At 33.2% G+C, this 19,556-nt stretch overlaps 1 protein-coding gene across 1 annotated transcript in view; it reads right to left on the reverse strand.

The window, feature by feature from the left end:
* Window positions 1-234: 234 nt before the first annotated feature.
* The window catches only part of LOC132323660 (kelch-like protein 1), a 133,804-nt gene continuing 114,482 nt past the window's right edge, over window positions 235-19,556 (reverse strand). Inside the window, exons 8-10 of the mRNA XM_059839124.1 lie at window positions 12,855-13,067; window positions 9,073-9,244; window positions 235-8,076 (exon numbers count right to left, since the gene is read on the reverse strand). Coding sequence (XP_059695107.1) covers window positions 8,017-8,076; window positions 9,073-9,244; window positions 12,855-13,067 — 445 coding nt within the window. The 3' untranslated portion in view covers window positions 235-8,016. The remainder of the gene's footprint in view (window positions 8,077-9,072; window positions 9,245-12,854; window positions 13,068-19,556) is intronic.

Consider the following 19,556-nt stretch of genomic DNA (forward strand, 5'->3'; position numbering starts at 1 on the left):
CAAAAAAACTTGAAACTCTGAATTTTTAATGATGTTATTTGTCATCCCATTATATTCTTGATAGTCTGACTTAAGAAAAGGATAAGTAACAAATAATAATATTTATCAGAATCTTGAGATTTTTGCCCTTTGGATCTACACAAGTGAAAATGAGTATGGGCAAGTTTAAAATATGTGAGCTGAACCCCCAATTGTGTTATCATATTCCCTTAAAAGAATCACCTCTGCAACACATAAAAACAGGCATGTTTATTTTTGCACAGTGACATTTTCAATATTCAAATTTCTTAGAAACAATTTATGTCAAACAAAGGTTAAGAGTTTAACATTGTGCTCTATTGTCTCCACTTGCATTCTATACATACATGTCCAAGATATAACGGAAGCATGGTAAAAGCATAACATTCAGTAAACTGCTCTGCAAATATTGCAAAACTTAGGACAGCTTAATTGAATGTATTTACAACCATATCGATACATTTTCTTAATGTATTTATTGTCTTACATTCCAAAACATTGTACACTTATTTTGCTCTGTACTCCTTTTCCATACTAAGTAAACTCTTATGTCAACATCCCAACATATTTCTTCAATACTGATTTTGTTTTCGACTAAAGCTTCAAAACTTCTGACTGGACCCATTTGATGCAAAAAATCCTATAATACATCTGCAAACAGTTGCATGCTCATATGACAGCACTGGCAAGTTTATATTTGTGACATGCTCTTAACCACATCATTCCTGCTTTAACAATGTTCCTCTTGCTTTAAAGACTCAGACCTCATGTTCCAGTTTCCTCCTCAAAGCAAGCAGCCATAATCTGATACAAGCTCTTTTGGTATGCAAGGTGAAGGCAGAAGAATTTTTGTTAAAGAATGAGCCATCCATTAGCATGTCTGCTGACACTCTGCATTTACTAGACCATTCCAGAAAAACTAGTTTTTATTTCCCCAATTAATGATGACCAGCAATCCTGTGCATAACAGTTATTTCTACGTCAGTTTGGTTGCAGCTCTTCCTCTAATAATAATTTTACAAATAATCATAATGCATGACAATATAAATTATTGAATGTGCACTGAAATTAAAAAGGACTTAAAACTTATCTGGGTTATCTGGGGTTCTTTTTTTTTTTTTTCTTTTGGTTCTTGTTGTTTTTTAGGAGGGAAGAGGGAAATGATAGCAGTCAAGCAAGTAAAGCTTATTCTATAAATTCTTTGAACCAAAATCTTGGTTTCATTTTCTTTATAAATTTTTTAAGAACTCTGAGTCAGTTTCCTAAAGTCAACTAAACATAACCAAAGATATAAGTATGTGACATAGAAAATAAATTTATAAAAGATTGTGCATTTTGTAATCTCATTCCAGTAGAATCCTGACATGTATTTTTCCGCAAGATTCCAGACACATAAACATATGTTTCATAAAAAATGTCTCATGTAAAATATAGCCACAATTTTGAAAAATGGAATAAAAAAATAAGCATCTGATTTTAAAGAGCAAAGAATATTGTCTGTGATTTTAGAAGGTGCTAAAAATTCACAGTTTTTAATGAAATGAACAATTAATCCAGTGTTTTGCACTTTGTGCAGAACTGCAAAAAACTGTGAACTTTCACAAAAAAAATTCACCTACATTAACTGTAAAATGGATGTTATTTCAAAAGTTGATTTTGATCACATAAAATATATCTCTTTCTTTACATAGAGCTGTCAAAGAATATGTAGTATGGTGTATACTACTTGTGAGATAAATGATAACGTGGAGAAATCTATAAGCAAGTCAAGTGGATTTACAATTTCAGATAGATCATACTATTGGCATTTTTCTACACTTCATTGTTAGTATTTCTACTAATTTAGGTGCCTAAATCTGGTTATTCTCATTGGCACCTTAATAAATCAAAGAGGAAAACAATGCAAGCAGGTGATTTTTTAGTATGCCTACATTTGGCTGAGATGACCCATCTGGTGGGAGATGTCTGCTTTTCTCCAGTTTTTCTCTTCCCACACCAGGGCCTGGAATAATGATGCCCATTGATTACAGTAATCCTGCTTTTAAATAATCCTATTTCATGTTCTGAAAGTTTGTGAAGTTTAATTATATAGATATGTCTTGTAGGTTATTGTATTAAATTGCTCCCTTAACCCTCAAATATAGGATATCTAAAAGTTTAGGTAAGCTGGAGCTGCAGCTGCAATTTTCTGAACACTTTTTCTCCTTCTAGGTTAACAAAGAGATATTTTTTTTCTCCTTTGCCTGTAATTTGAAAGCTCCAAATAATCCAACCTCTGTATCTCACAAGAGTGTTTGATTTCAGAACAGAAAAATTGTTTTTTGTTCAATGCATATTTGAGTCTTGGAGTTATATTCTAAATTAAATTCCTGTCATATTTATTGGAAATAAATGTTTGTGGGGCCAGTTCCTTCTAGGCATTTCTCAAAGGGTAGAGATGCATCTTATCCAGCTTAAGTAATTCTGTCTAAACTAGTCATATTAAGCACTTCTGCAGTCAATGGAGAGAAACACGTTTTTAAAGTGTGATTTATTTCACCTATTAACATGATGGATCATGTCCTGTAAATAGTGATTTTCTACTCTGGCTATAAGAAAATCCTTTGGTTGTATAATTCTGATGTGGACATTTGTGCAGTAGAACCCTCTTTATTGTGACATGGATGTTCATCCATTCAGCCTGCTATAACAAATCTTCTTTCTCTTTTACCTTTCAAGTGGAACAAATGACTATTTAAAATTAACTGATATCCTGGAAAATATACAGGTGTACAAACAAGAAAAATAAAGGACTCAAAGACCTAAGCCATATCATCTGTTTTCACAACTATGTCTATATATGAGATTTTCCAATATGTGACTGAAATGTGCCACCCAAACCTTTACAAATTGCACTCAGAAACATTTTACTGTTAAATAGAAAAAAAAAAAAAAACAACGAAAAGTCTACATTAGGTAGTAGCAACTAATGTTGGTGATTTTTTTCAATAACTGCTGAGTAAGGGCGATTTACTCCTGACTTGGTTACAGAACACATTTTTGACTGAAGTGATGCATAAAAAGATAATTTTCCATATAAAGAGGATCTCTGCAAGTTAGCATTTCCCATACTTGCCAACATTAAGGGATATTAATGGATATCACACTTATGTTCACTATTTGTATCATTCATTGGACAATTGAGGTTAATATTTTCAAGCTTAAGCAACCTTTTTGAATTCAGGCTGTTCCATCACACAGGCGGGTTGTTAGATAATAACTTTAAATAACTAGTATCTAAAAAGGTATCTAATATCATCTGAGATACTTTACAGCCCATTCAAACTCCTGTTACCACTCCATAATCTCATCTGTGTCATATGTGCCAGCCCAGTGTGGAGGACTTAGATAATTTTGGGCATCTCACATGGTATCAGACACTTCTGTGGGAGTGACTTAACTGAATGCTCATCTACTTCATGGAAACATCTCACTTTTGGAATATCATTTCTTCCTGGAGGCCATCAAAGGCAGCCCTGTTCTGACACTTTTGTTGGGGACATTAGAAAGAGTTCACTAAAGATGTCACCTGACTTAACACGCAACCTAGGCCACCTAAGGGAAGAACACTGAACACGAACCTGGTTCACAGACCTAATTCTGAGCAGTACTAAACTTCTGAAAAAGTGGATTTATTATCATCACTATTTAAATTTTTGTGCATTTTTTAATCACAGTGGGAAATCTGGGAAAGTATGGGGTGACAGAAGTGCAAGTTGCTTACACCTCGGCTTTGACTACTTTTGCAGCTCTTAACAGGTGATGAATTTGGCAGCTGCATAGATTCCCCAAGGTGAAGCTGTGAATAGCCAGTGACTCGAAGCTATATTGTTCCCTGCCACTACAATTCTTACCTGTGCTAGTAATTTTCTTTATGGTTTAATGTCTGACAGCTGTAGTCTTGCATGTGGAAATCAAGCTTATGCTGATATAATGATTTTCAGTGGTTTCTCTGTCCCCAAGTGTACCCAGTCCCCATGAACTATGAAGCAGAACTATAATGAGGGAATTTGCAATGAATTGCAAGGTTATGCCAATTTTAGCAGCTTTACACTGGATTTAGAATAGTGCTGAAGAAAAATTATTCTGCTGAAAATTTTATGCATTCTCATTTGAGTTAGAACAGATATACTGCAGGGATAATCTGTTTTTAAAGAAATATATCTGGAGTTACTTTAGCATATTGAGATTCTGAGCTGGCAGTGAGCCTGCATTACCTAGTGTATGCACATTTTATTGGTACAGTTAATGCAAAAAATCCAATAATTTGATATTTTAAGCATTTAAATGATGCAATCTATTACTGCTATTTGATAAAAGTTACAAGAGCTTTTATGAAGCTTTTGTAAAAATGCCTTCTCTATTTATTCCTCATGAAAAAACTAATGTAAATTAATAGATAACATAGTTCATAGGTCACATTTCTTTTTCCCAGTTCATTGTGGGCAAAATAACAACGAAAGTTTTCCAGAATGTAAATTCTCTTGTGGAAAAAGTGTATTTCATTCATAATCACAATGCACAGCTTTTCTGGTTTTTGTTCATGGACATCAAGGTCTGAGCCATTAAAACTTGCATATAACTTGCAAACCTCAAATTTATTTTGTGAGTTACTTTTATTGAAATAATAGAAAATATTTAAGACATAAACACCTTTAAGGGAATTTATATGGGCCTTCTTAACATATGGAAAATATCTGAATAATATGTAGAGAAAAGGTTATAGCTATAATAAATATCTATTTCTAGATCTATTTTAAGTACTTTTAAAATAATGGTCAATTGATGGCAGGTTTCTGTAGAAGAAAATGGTATCCAAGGAAATTATCCTTTGTCTATGCTAAAATGGCTCCCTTACATCAACTAATGTTACCTTAACAGAGTAAAATTATGAGGCAGGCAACTCCCTGAAAGCATCCTAATATTGTCTTAATAACTGGACAAGTTTCATATGAATAAAAACTCTGTTCTAAATGCAAAAGGATTTTTTAAAATTTACTTCTGATTTTTAAACAATATCAGTATTTTGATTGCAAGAACAAATAATAAAATAATTATTGAACAATTGTAACTAAAGCCAATGAAACAATATTCGTAGCTTATTTGTGACTTTGATAACAATGTAAAACTTTTCTATAAAATTGGATCACATAATGTCAATACGAAAGAGCTCCACTAAAGAATAGCTCTTAACTGACATTTTTATATGCAGATATACAAGGGTTCCAACATATTAGGAAACGTCTACATTTCAAGGAATTTAATCACTGATTTCAGTAAAATTAATGTTTGTTGCAGCTCTGATTTCACTGTGATTTTTGCACTTTGAAATTGAAGAGATTACGTGAGAGAAAATAAATCATGGTAGATGAACTAGGTCACCTGGTTTTTGAAAAGACAGCTTTCTTAGACGTAAACTTAGAAGCTTTCTTAAGAAGTAAACTTAACATTGTTTAGCACTATTTAGTGCATCAGAAGTGATTTTAACTCACACATAAAAAATGGGTTTTAATGAATCACAGAAATCAAGACTACAATTACATAATACTTGGATTTAAAGACATTCCTTTGAGAAGAAGGTAAAACTGTTATTATTTTTAGTGAAAGTAATCATAATGATAAAGAAAAAAAAATTTTTCATAAATTCTCTTTATAAGAAACTTGTAGCATTTGTATAAATATGAAAGCCAATTTTGATTCTTATTGTGGCTAGATTTTACATAATCAAAATAAAACAAATACAAAAATTATTGTTTCAAAATAAGAGAAGCGGAGCAGACTGAAAAAATTCACATCAGAATAATTTTGGTAAAATAAAAGCAAATTGAAAAAGTAGAAAAGGAAATTGAGAATCAAAAATGAAATGAGGATAAATGGAAGAAAATAATGATCAAGGCACTTAAAACAAATTTGGCACAGAATGAAATTAATAGGAATAATCCTACTTTGAAGATCTGTGTATAGGTAGAGCAATAATATTTCTATAAAATATTAATATAATGAAATCAAAAGAAAATTCTGGGAATAGAATAAAATTCAATTTTTAAGTTCTTTAGCTATCTCTGTAGGAGTTCTGAATGCCAATATCTATATTTAATTACAGTTATAATTCTAGAATCTTCTTCATTTGGTCTCCAAACTTGTGTTTATGTGAAGCAAAATCTTTAGAGAGGTAACATTTTTTAGTCAACAGATTGTTGTAGTTGGAGAAAAATTCATATGTTTGTCTGTGAAACAATAATTGCAATTCAAAAGGCAACTGGCTGTGGAAAATTAATGTTGAAGTGTTTTCAGCTGATTCCAAACTAGGACATAGAAATATTTTAAATATTTAAATCCATATACTTAGGCTTCAGAATTGCAATTCAACTTACATCAATAATCAAAGACCTCCGTGCATACCAATGCAGTTAGAAGGAAAGACACACCTTCAAATCAAATGTCCCAAGGTGGAAGATCTATTTCATATTTTGTATTTTTTCATCTCAAATGATTTCAGAGATTTCCACTAAGAAAACTCATTTTAGTGCAACCAGAATTCCTTCTCAAAATTGCTAGTGACAGAGGATTGTGAAGTTTCAGCTTTTGGGCCATGAAATGTTTCTAATAGGATCAGCAAGGCTTAAGAGAAGTATATTTGGTGCTCTGTTCCCAGAAGCTGTGCATCCCTGGATAGCAGAATTTCATATTCCAGTAGTGGCCTTAGGTTCTAACTGATTCAGCTGAGCAGACAGAAAGCATCAGCACCACATCTACTGCCAAATCAAAAGCTTAAACTATCATTACTGGCAGAAATTATCAACCCTAAAGGGAAGCACAGATGACACTAGTATATTTACCATATGAAATGCATTTGATCAAATTGTCTAATATTCCTTATTCCACTTGCATTTACTCTGATTTCCTGACTTGCAGTTATTTTCAGTTATAAGTGGAAAGCCATAAATTTGCACCTCTAAGTAGGCAAAATTGTGTATGTACAAGCATTAGAAAGAAATAAAATGTAGGATTTTCTCCCTCTTGAAATGTTAGAAGAGTCTCTATAGACTGTGCCTGTCACACTTCATCCATTAAAATGATGCAGCAAAATAAGGGGATCAATTGTCCAGCTTGTCATGAGCTTCCAACGTGCAGTAGATGCATTAAACAATGAGGTTAGAGCTCACATGCTTAAATTGAATATAAGATTAAGAAAGACTTCGGTAACTGTTTCTTTTACTCCCATATTTGCAACAAAGCCCCAGTGCAGCCACAGGACTGCTTTATATTACTTGATTAAACACACAGGCTTCTCCCTCTATGGACTCATTTATAAGATGCATTAACACAGGCGAGGGGGTACAATCTGAAGTTACATAAAAAGCCTACTTTTAGTTTTGTTGTGTTTCTTCCTGCTCTAGAGTCACAGCTCAGTCACTATGAATATCCAGACCATTTGACCTCTTCCTTTCAGTAAAGTCAAACTGCTCATTTAAATGAGAAGACCATAACCCCTTCGAAGACAAGACTTACACAGCAAAAAAATTATATTACTATCCACTTTTCTCTTTTAAAAAACACAGTTTAAAATTGATTAAATATACTTTCATGTTTCTGCAGTTCTCTTGCAGCCATGAAAACTGCTCTCATATTCCTTTCCACTCTTTGTGTAGATTTCTCATGATAATCCAGTTCTCCAGGACACATTCATGAGAACAATATCTCAACTTACTACTCTACATTCACATATTTACGCCTACAATACTCCGGGGGCTTTTTTCTTGTTCACTGACTGTGAACGGTTTTATGATTTTATAGGGCATAAATACTTAATCTTTGTCATTTCCAAACTTCTTCAAGTTTGTGATCAACAGTGTATTCACTGTGTAGATCCTCGTTCTTGTGAAGTTATCATTCTCTTTGTCTCATAGAAAAATAATTTTTTCACAGTCAGTAAAATCCTAAGCAGTGCTGACAAAGTCATGGTTGTTTGATGACTACAACACAGGCACCAGCCCTTCCAATATTTAAGGAAGCCATCTGCAGAAAAACAGACACAAATTAACTGAATAGGAAAAAAACCATGCAAAAGATTGCCAAACAGGGACAAGCCATGCAAAGATTATCAAAGTGCTGTGTCAAAATGATTTTAAAATGGTCAAAACTCATGGTAGTATAAATTGCTAAAAATAAACAAAACCCACATTATGCTACTATCGTAATTTAAAATTGCTTACTCACACCTGGCATCTTTCATTTGAAAGATGTGAGAACAGAAAGTGGGAATTAATTTTAGAGCTGTCATCAATTTTGTGAACCATTGATATGCAAGGGGTCTCTGTATTCTGCAGACTGTGGCTGATGCTTCCACTCTAGTCCTTGAGGCAAGGTGAAAGCTACCAATATAGAAATGGTTCCAGTATTCCTAAATAGGTTCAAGTGTCCTTTAGAATATGTTTAGCAATTTTAAACAGTATTCAAGACAACACAAAGATTAAAACCTTTAGGGGACTGAATCTTGCAAAACTATCACAGTAGAATCAGCTTAAATGTATGTAACAACACACTGTAATTGGTGCAACTGTATAAATCACAACATTGTTTACATGTCTCCAAACTACCTGTCCAATCATGTTTATTAATGGTTTTTCATGTGAACTGGTGGTTTTGCAAAAGGAGAATATTCCCAAATTATTTTTGTATCTCCTACAGAACATCATAAAAATGCTCTTCTCAGTAATTCATAGTAGATTTAAAAATATGGCCTTCTTTACTAATTTCAAAGCATTTGTGTCTACATTCAAGCTTGTCAACAGAAGTTCCCCCCTGCAATCATAAAAAGAAATGGGCATTCTTGAGCATAATGCATCTCACCTATTTTAAATGCTTGTTTTAGGATAAGATCATGATTCCAAAGCATGAACCTTTCTCTACTAGGTTCAAAGAAAGCTTGGTTAATGGCTAATTCCTACGTGTTAGTGTGTATATGTGTGTGTTTGCACATGTGTATATAAAAAAAAAAAACTTTATTATTACCTGTGTCCACTCATTAGTTTGAGGGTCATATGCTTCCATAGTATTCAGGTATGATTGACCATCATAGCCACCTACTGCATATAATTTGTCACCAAGGAGACAAACACCAACAGCATCTCGAGGCATACTCAGCGGAGCCACCATTGTCCATGTATCAGTTTTTGGGTCATACCTGAGCAAAGAAAAATTAAACTGGGTATGTGCAGAGAAGACAAGCATCACTTCATGTTTATTTTCACTTGAATATAGTTCTTTTTTTCCTGGGGGAAAAAACCAAACCTTTAGTATCCTATCAAAAAAATTTCTTCCTAACATCAAAAAGAAAAGATACAGATTTACTGTGTTCCCAATTCAACCCTCTAGATGCTGATTAGAAACTTTTGCTCAGCTAACCTTCTAGAATAAAGATGTTTGTAGGATAGTGTGTCATAAAGAGATCTGATATATAGAGATATATGAGCAAAAAGATATATGAGCAATATCTGATTGGATGGGTATAAAATTTTATTTATCTGTTATATATATATATAAAGTGGGGTATTTCCTGTAGCACATCTAAACTATTAGAAATATCATTTGTAAAATTAAAGTTAACTCTATTTTAATTTTTGAAATTATACAACAGTAAAAATTTCCGATGTATTCTAATGCTTAACTGCATTACAGTTAGTGTCTCCTTCTGATATTTGCTCAAGTAGATTAATACTGTTTTTTAGACCTAAACACAACTGAGTTTTTAAAACTGAGGGTAAAAAGCTTTCTGTATAATGATGGCAATTTAAAAATTAAATATTTAACCTAGGTTTTCGTTTAGATATTCTTTAACAAATTAAAACTGTTTAATTTCCAGAGTCATTCGATTGTAACTCTTTTGGACATGCATAAACCGGAAAATAATTATCTTTTGATAGTTTGTTACCAAGGATGTCTGGAGTATTAGGTTACACTAGATACCTGATTTTTAGATGTCAAATATTACTAAAAAAGAAAAGTGTGTCTCAGTATAATAAAATTAATTTCATCATTCCTTAAGCAAGCCTATTATGTAATAGAATCATGTGATCAGTGGAGAAAATAAGCAGTTTTGGTCTACAAATCCTTTTAAAAGTCTGACTTTAATAATTTGCTTGAATGTGTAAGCATTTTAGTAAGTCATATTATCAAAAGGCAACTTGGAGGGATACTGTGTGAAGTCTTACATATTTGAACAATGAAATATTATATATATATATGTATATATATATATTATTATTACAAGCACTGAAACAGCAATGCTACAGTGTTTTGCTTGTAACAGCCCTTTGGTTCCTAAGTATAACTTTTAAATTGGACAATAAAAGAATTGTCTGTAACCTTGTTCATATTGTATTTTAAGGAAACAATCTACTTGTGTGCTAACTGCTAATCCTGGCATTTGGGGGACTTCTCAGAAAATAAGATGTCAAATATCTAGATATATAATAAATGTCTTTCCTAACTTTAGAAGAAATTACTGCAAAATATTGCTTGAATATGTGGAAGGGAAACGACCATGCAACAAGCCAAAAAAAAAAGAAAAGAAAAAAAAGGACTTTTTTCAAAGACTGTGAGAGTTTTTCAACAACAGCATCATATGCCTCTAGCTGAAACAGTTTCACATCCAGTGAAACACACCAGTGTGCATTGTATCTTCGCCTACCTAAAGGTAATAAAAGTTTAATAGACTCCTCCATACACTCCTCTTAAATTACAAGGGCCAAGGTGAGGAGGTGCAAAAGTTAAAACTGGAAAACAATACAATTGACATCATCATCTGACCTTTTTCTTCTTCTTCCAATAAAAAGGTATGCAAGGCTAAAATGAATCCTTATAACTCAATTCTGTCAGCAAAACAGAACTGCACAAGAACTTATTGGTTTTGTAACAGCCATGAAAACACCTGAGTTTTCTTACATCCTTTTTGCTGCTAAAAAGCAACTGTATATGTCATTTTTATAATAGGTAGGTATGCCCCAGGCTGAACAGGGTTGTGATAAAAGCTCCTAATGTGGAAAGAAATAAATTTTGAAATCAAGGTGAGACAAAGGGGAAAAAACCTATAGGTCAAATGACTATGTTTTTAGCATCTGTCAAGTTTTGAGTAACATTTGAAAAAGAAAAGCTGCTTTATGAAATCTGCCAAAATATCTTGAAAATTTTATAATTCTTACCAAGTAGTTGTTTTGCCTTTAAAAAGGAATAGAAGATTGCACTTTGCCAACTTGTGAAGGTGAGTGAAATGTAACTATTATTTCAGAATGCTTGAATGCAGAGGAAATCCTTGAAAATTGCATCAATATTAGAAGAAAGTAAACTGGAATACCTAACTAATTTTGAGCAGTACTTTAGCAGTAGCATTAAGAAAACACATATCTGCTGCCTCCACTATATTTGCATAATCTCAAAATTAAATTTTAAATTTCTATGTCTGGTTTGACAGTCTCCCAGGAACAAATTTGTACTGGAATAAAGCACATCCTACCAGGCTGCATCAGAATGACAAAAAGACTGAAACAGCTCATTCTTGAAGAAGAAGAGACTTAGTTAAAAAGCAGGCTGTCAATAGTTACAGAAAGAAAAAATTTCAGAGAGATATAAAATTACACAGACTAATATATCCTCCTCATCACTTACTATTCTTTGTTTTCCTAATATATTGAGGGACTTTTATTTTTTGGAAATGATGCATTATTTTGGAATAAAAAACCAGACACACTTAATAACATTCCAGCCATGTTATAAACTAATCAATCACTGTGAGGGCCATGAGATTTTTTTCACATTTCAGTGAAGTCCACCAGTTAATTCACATCCACTCAATGTAAATTTACAGTCTTACAAGTTTTTGTTTGTTAGTCCCAGCTTTTTAGTCTCAAAGCTAACTATTGATGAAGTACATCTCAAAGCTAACTATTGATGAAGCACACCTTTTACTACCAATGGAAAAAAATATCTAGATGAGGGATACTATATATTGCCACTCTAATACTAGTGCATAAAACAGCATAAGGATAGGTTTAGTTCATTTTTGGAGTCTCTCTTGAGAAAGGCAAATGAGAGAGAGTATGGTTTGACATCAACACCAGGAGGGTTTTCTTCTCAGAGAATGAAAAATTAAATAAAAGCTTCCTTCTGAGTACCAATAAGCAGAAGCAGTTGAAAATATCTCATTAAGACTGTCACTAGTTGTCTTAATATAAATTCATCTAATTGAAAATTCTTGTTATTGTTCCTTACAAATAGAGGTCCACACGCATCATTCCTGTAAGTACAGGCATCATGGGATTTCCCTGATTAACTGTCTCTCTCTTTGATAAAGGAAAGAATTCATTGCACTGTGAATATCCATCACTTAAACAGTTCTTTATTTCTTCTTTGCTTAGCTTTTTTTTTGGAGTTAGAAAATATTCTAAACACAATTCAATTTGTGCTAAAAAATTATTTAAAGGAAAAACTTTTATCTCTACAATTTTTAGTTTATGACACTTCAATGCATAATATAGTGTTCCAAAATTACTTAAATGGGATGTGAAAAGAGTGGATTTTTGTGTTTGTGGTAATATATAATAGTACTGTGAATAAAAAGGGATCACAATGGGTTTCAAAGAGATTGTCTTTCACACACCTTTATAGAATTTTTCAAGTAAGTACTAATTAGACATTTCTAGGGTTAAGAACATTTTGAAATTTACCATCTCTAAGCTAATAAAATAATGCTACCAGATATTATTTTGTATTTTAAAGATGCATGTATAATTGGATACCTTTCCACGTAGTCCAGCAGCCGAGAACAGTGATTAGAAGCAGGAGCATCATGACCTCCAACTGCATAAAGAAAGCCATCACAGGTAGCCACTCCTACACCTCCTCTTCTCTTACACATAGGAGCACACATATTCCATTTATTTGTGTGAGGATCATAATATTCCATTGAACTCAAACATGAGCTTCCATCCCGACCTCCAACCGAATATAACCTAAGAAAGTCCACGCAAATAAAAATGTTGACAAAACAAGAGCTCAGAATTGAAGAAATAAAAATGAGTATCTGTTTTTTTATCTGACATCAGACAATAGAAATAAAGAAAATACATTATATTTGAAATCATGTGAATCTCATATAGTGAAAAAACACAGAAGTTTTCAATATTATTACCAAACTCACGTGCTATTCAATACTTTGTTCACCTGAAGAGGAAGGAAGATATTTCTTTCTGCTAATGAATATTTTTATTCTTTCTTTCCTGCATATTAAGTCAAGAGCAACACAAATGACATGCAGCTTTGTCTCTATAGGTTTAAAAATCATGTAAGCAGGGCTGCTGCCTAAGCTCACTAACTATGAGGTGGAAGTGCAAACTCATAACTGGTAGTCCAGACAAAGAAGAAATATGCAATCCATTTGTTATAGTTCCTCTGTGTTTTTGCTGTGCATCAAAGTATTAAGAAGCACAAATAATATGTAAAACAAGATCTGATATTCAACAAATTTCACATAAAGATCTATCAATGGGAACACATTTTTAGCATGAATTTTACACTTATAATATATAGTAGAGATCAAATATGAAATGTGTGGCATATAGGACTATCATGTTATGTTTTAAACATAGATTTTTAAAAATTACTACCTCAGTTTCAAGGCTCCTTCTTACATTGAAGAAAATTCTTACCCACACTAACAGCAATATGTCTACTTAGCAAGAAAATTATAACCCCAAGCATGGTGTGTTGCTTTTTTTCATCTGAGTGTTTTATGAATATAGAGTAGTGTTGGAAAGTCATGGACAACTTCTGATGAGTATTGGAAACTTGAAATTATAAAAATATGGTTTAACAGAAATGATGTTGTGTTTGTAAGCATCTGCAGGCAAGAAACTTGTTTCGTTCTACTGTTTATAATGGGTCCCAGGAGGAAATAGTTCTGATTGTTCTTTGGCCCTAATACCATGCTGCATTCATTCCATGTGAATCTTTTTGCAGTCTGTTGCCTTTTATATAGTGCCTGGAGATTAACTAATAGAAACACAGGCTATTTTATAGTCCAACCACTAAGCAATTTCGGATGTGAAAGCTGTCTCTGTAAAGCAATTACTCATTTGGAAGCTTTTACTGTCCTAAGCACTCCATGAATTCAGAGCCATTTAAACGTGCATTTGCCATTACATTTCATTGGTATGGATGCTGATGAATAAGGAAGTGCTGTACAATCACTAAATATGTCACTGAAGCCTGAGAACATTTTGGTAGTGCCTGACAGACATACCTGTGCTCTAAAGCACCCGGCAGAATCCATATTCATCTGTGAGAGATACTAAAGCAAATGCACTTTTTTAAAACTATTTCTTTGGATCCTGACTGAACACATTAATTTTATTTATGATTATCGGATATCTACAGATGAAATCAATATTAAAGCATCCAATTCTGTTAATCTGTGGATGCCTACAGTGTCCAACTTGCTGTTACACTCAGAGCAGTCATCTGAGCCTAAACAACAGCATTAAAAATATTTAAACATGTAACCAAAACCATTCACAGTAATATAAATGTAAATATAAACATTTACATGTTTATATTTCTGTCTGTAAGGATCTTATCTTTATTTTTAAAGATGTCACTTGGTTCAGCTACCCATAGACAGTGATAAAACATTATTTGCTACATTTAAGTTATGTTGACATTCCTTCCAGGCTGAGAGATATGGAAAATAGTACAGTACAAAAACCAGTAGAAAAAAACATGACTGCTGGCATCCTGAAGCAATTTGAATGTCAGTAGACAACTACATGTCAGTAAGTGAATTGATCCCCAAAGATATAAACCATGACTAAGATTACTGAGATTGTGAAATATATTTCTAAGCAGATATGTGGACACGTAAACACTGAACACCATTTAAAAATGCAAAGAACCAAAACTTCTGCAGACTTCAGTGCAAACAATCTTGTCTACCCCTAGTCAAAATCCTCACCACTTTGACATTTCTTCTGGCATGAAAAGTTCTTATTTATTCCACTGTCTTTCAACTGAAATAAATCAATAAGCTGATATTTGCACACTGAAAGTAAAACATACTTTCTCATTCCTCTATTCCAATTAAGACAGCTAATAAAATATAGCTGAAGGCATTTTTGAGTTGCTGGTAAAAAGACAGAAAATGCTGTTCATAAATAGCTGATAAACTGATTGGGACTGTTGCTAAAATGCTCTCAGCTATTCAGAACAAAATTCATTTTCAAAATCACATTTTGGAATTAACATTTAAGAGTTTGATTGTGTTTCTATCTTTTTTCTCTAAGGAATCAGTAATAATTTTTGGTTTTTATTTCACAAGGATAAAACAAAACAAGTTCAAACAAGAAAAAGTTGGAAATGGAGTAATCGTTTTAAAGGTCTGATTGTGGCTGAGCTTGAACAATTCAGTCAGAAATTGCTTCCAGTCTTCAGTCAAATTTCCAAATCCATGTTCACAAAGGCCCAAAATGACTGGGGAGTAGTTCTGCAACAAGCACTGAATATTCAGGACACTGGATCAGGAATCTGAAACTTTTGAAATACTTATAAATAAAGCTATTTAGTAGTCTTGCTTCAATTTTATAGCTTAGGGGGTTATTTTATTAGATGACTTTAAATTAAACAATTTTTTCAGCTTTGTCTAGCTTGTCAAAAATTTGTAATACAATTTCCATAGGGAAAAATATCATGTGTTTCTCTGAATTAGCTGAAGTACTCTTCATGGTGTATGTCATCAAAACTAGAATTATTATAAAAATAATAATAATATATTCCTCCTTAGAGAGCAAGACCAGCAAGGAAAAGAAAACATCCAGTACTGAGCACTTTTATCTCCACAGTGAAAGTTCAGCCTGTGGAGATATTATAGATTTTTATTCTTAAATAGTCTACATTTCAGCTGAATCAGACACTGTGCACAGATATGAAATTAGGCCAAGCTCAGCCTCTTCTGTCTTTTCAGGGTTTTGTCACTTCTTTTACTAAGATGGAGAGAGATTCCTGAACACTTATATATATATAACTATATGTATAATTGGCTAGAAAAATGAAGTAGAGGTTTCAAAGTAGGAAACATTAGGAGAAATCACAACCAGCTGGATCAAAAGCATTTATCTCAGTTCTTTCATTACAAACCTTTGATAACTACTCAGAAAAGACAGTTTTAAATTCAGTTTGACAAGCCAGCCAGAAAAGACCAGACTGCCTTTGATGTGAGGTGGGTATGGCTTGTGAAACCAGTTGAATCATGCCCTTGGTGCATTTCTTAATGAGGTTTTCCCTTTCAAAATTCTTTCACTATGAATATCAAAGACCTTATCCAGTCTTTTGCTTAGGCCCTTTTGTACCCTTTTCTGGCCTTCAGTGTGAAAGAGCAGCAGAGAATTACACTGGCACAAAAGATATCTGCTTGGTAGGACTGAAGGACAGTAATAATTTTGATAAGTGCTGGACTACTGTATTGCTGAATCAGTCCATACCTGGCCTAGGAATCAGATTATAAAAAGAGATATTTATCCGTGCTGCCTTTATTAAGCCAATGAAGTTCACTGGCAAAAGTTGAAAATACAATAATTTTGTGAATGGAAAGCAATAATGAAGTCTTATTTCTGTGTGTAAATTTGGAAGGCCATTTCATGTATTTGTAATGCAGTAGGGAAGCAAATTAAAAGTAGAATTTCGCCCCCCAAAATGGAAAAATATATAGTCATAGAGTAAGTTCCTGAATTGAATTAGTCGTAACTACTAATAAGTTAGATGGGGCCCCTGAGAACTTGATCTAATGGCTGGTGTTTCTGCCCACAAAAGGGGAGCTGGAACTAGATGGTCTTTGAGGTCCCTTCCAACCCAAGGCCTTCTATGATTCTGTGACACAAAATATTGAGAGGAAAACACCCTTCACATGGATAATATTGTTTTGAAAAAGTTTGACTTCCTCTAGGGGGATACAATATAAGAAATTAAAGGTTGTATAGAAAGTGACCTTAACCCTACGGAGTTGTAGCTGAGCTCAATTTTTTGAGATTAGGAATAGGCCTGACACTAACAGGCTGCAGCTGTAGCCAATAAGAAGAGGAGAGTTGTAAAAGAGTGGGTTGGCTGGTTGAGGGGAGGAAAGCCGGTGTCAGTTGGCTACTGTGAGAAGGAAAAGCCAGTGCTTAGAGGAGCTGCCAACGAGAAACATCAAGGAGGTACGAAACTCTAGCAATATGGAACCTTTGCGATATAAGGAACACACTTCCTACACTGGAAATTTTAGTTTCCTAATAGAAAGAATTTGTTTCAAGCAATTTTAACTATAATCAGAATTATATGGGCTGCATTCTCTATAAAAGATCACTGATTCAATGCGGATTCCAACAGTTACAGAACATTCTTGACTTTATCAGGCTATAAGATAGGTAAGACAAAATAGTCTTTGTAGATTATTCCTTTACTATAGCATGTGCATGAGGCCCTTTATTTGCTCCGTTATTAAGATGCACAGTGAACCTGTCATTAAATAAGAATTTTTAGTGAATCCATAGAATTACTTTGTTCTTGACTGAGATAATGTTTATGATACAAATTTTTTTTGTGAGTTTAAGAATTTTAGACAATAGAGTTGTTCCATTTTTTGTCTCAGTATCCGTTTATTTAAATATTTTGACTAAAATATTTTAAAATATCTAAATCTTTTTGTAATTTCCACAGTTGAGGAAGAATAATTTCGCTATGTGTCTCATTTTCCCTATAGTGGGATAGAGAATAATTATTTTTCTGAAAAAAAGAGCTTTATTTAAACTAGAAGTTAATAAACACCATATCTATAAAACAGCAGCAGCATAAAAACTGTCATTAAAGAATCTGAAATAACTTCTCTGGATTCAAATTAAGTTATAAAACTATTTATAGGTCAAAGTACATTTACAGTAAAACATAGTAAGAACAGAGACAAAATTTTCAATCAAAAAAATTCTAAGGCTGGTAACTGGTGAACTAGTCTTTGAAGTATGTTTGTTATTCTTCCCATTGCAAAAGAGTTGCACAAAATTCGTTAATAATAGCTAATAACTTCCTAAGATAAATTTGAGATACTGTCTGGTTAGGTAGATGATGTAGATGAAAGCAGATGTGACAGCATGAAGTTTTTGGACAAAAAAAAGCACTGCTGTAATTTAGCAGCATGCAAAATATTTTTATAAAGTCACACTTAATATATTGATTTGCTTGTAGTTAGTGAGAATATTGTGGGCAGAAAGCATGCAGTTTAAAATATTTTCTTTTCTCTTTACGTGACAGTAACTATGTATGCCAATCAAAGTACTTTTCTTTGTTCAAATGAATTATTAAAAGAACAAGTGAATCACTAATAAGGCATAAGAGCAAAGAAAACCTCAAGCAACAAAAGCTATGAGAAAAAAATGGTGCTGATGGGTAATATAGTAGTTTTGGTCCTACTTTCTTGTCTTGTTAGTTTGGCATAAAATTTTGAATTGTTACTTCAGCCTTAAAAGACACAGCTAAAGTGTATTAATACTTCCTTTATTTAATAATTTTGAGCAGTTCCCTAGTCTTCGCTAAAGTATGAAAATTATTCTTGCATTGCAATTATATGGCTGACTTGCAAAAATGTCTTAGGTCATTTAGCTTGTGATCTTCACAATGAACAAACCATTCTCTGTTCAACAAACTCAGCCAATAATGCAAGATTTATCTGAAGCTGGTCTACTGAGTCAAAAGAAATTTCGTCTTACCCAAATATTAGCTAATAAGAAGTTATTCAAGTTTCAAATTGGAAATATAGGAAGTTAAGAGCAGAGATGTCTTGGTATTCTATTCTGCTGAGTATAGTAGGTATTTGTCAGCTATTGTAATGGCTGCTGCCCGTAAAGATATTTAGTTGAGTATTAAATTAATAGTTAGCTTTCTTTAATTTCAGTCAGATGTGTATATTTAAATATCCTTCCAGATTACACATATGTGGAAGTAAGGAAGTATTTGAACACACATGATAACACACAGGAATGCACGTGTTCACATGTCTGTGTGTGGAGTCTAAGTTGAAGCCTACATTTGGTGTGCGAGGATCTCTAGACTGCTCCAACTGCACTGCACAAGGGCTTCCTTCCTGTGCCAGCATACAGGCGCCAAGAACCATGTGAGACAGGTTTGGATTCTCATACTTCATCTCCCACTAAAGATAATAATGAAAAGGCAAACTTTAGTCATAATCAAAATATAGGATATTAATACCTTTTGCAGTCTTGACCACAAGAGAGAAAACACTTCTTGCTCACTGTTTTATTTTTTAAAAATCTGTGCTTAATTGTGGAAGCTATGCATTTAAAAAATAGGCAGTGAATTTTCCTAGGCATTATCCACACTGCTTCCTGCTGTCTAGACTGGTGCATATGTTACATTTAAAAGCTTAAATTAGATGGAGTCACACTACTGCCTTTTTCTTCCAT

This window comes from Haemorhous mexicanus, chromosome 2, assembly GCF_027477595.1.
Source record: "Haemorhous mexicanus isolate bHaeMex1 chromosome 2, bHaeMex1.pri, whole genome shotgun sequence".
Lineage (NCBI taxonomy): Eukaryota > Metazoa > Chordata > Aves > Passeriformes > Fringillidae > Haemorhous > Haemorhous mexicanus.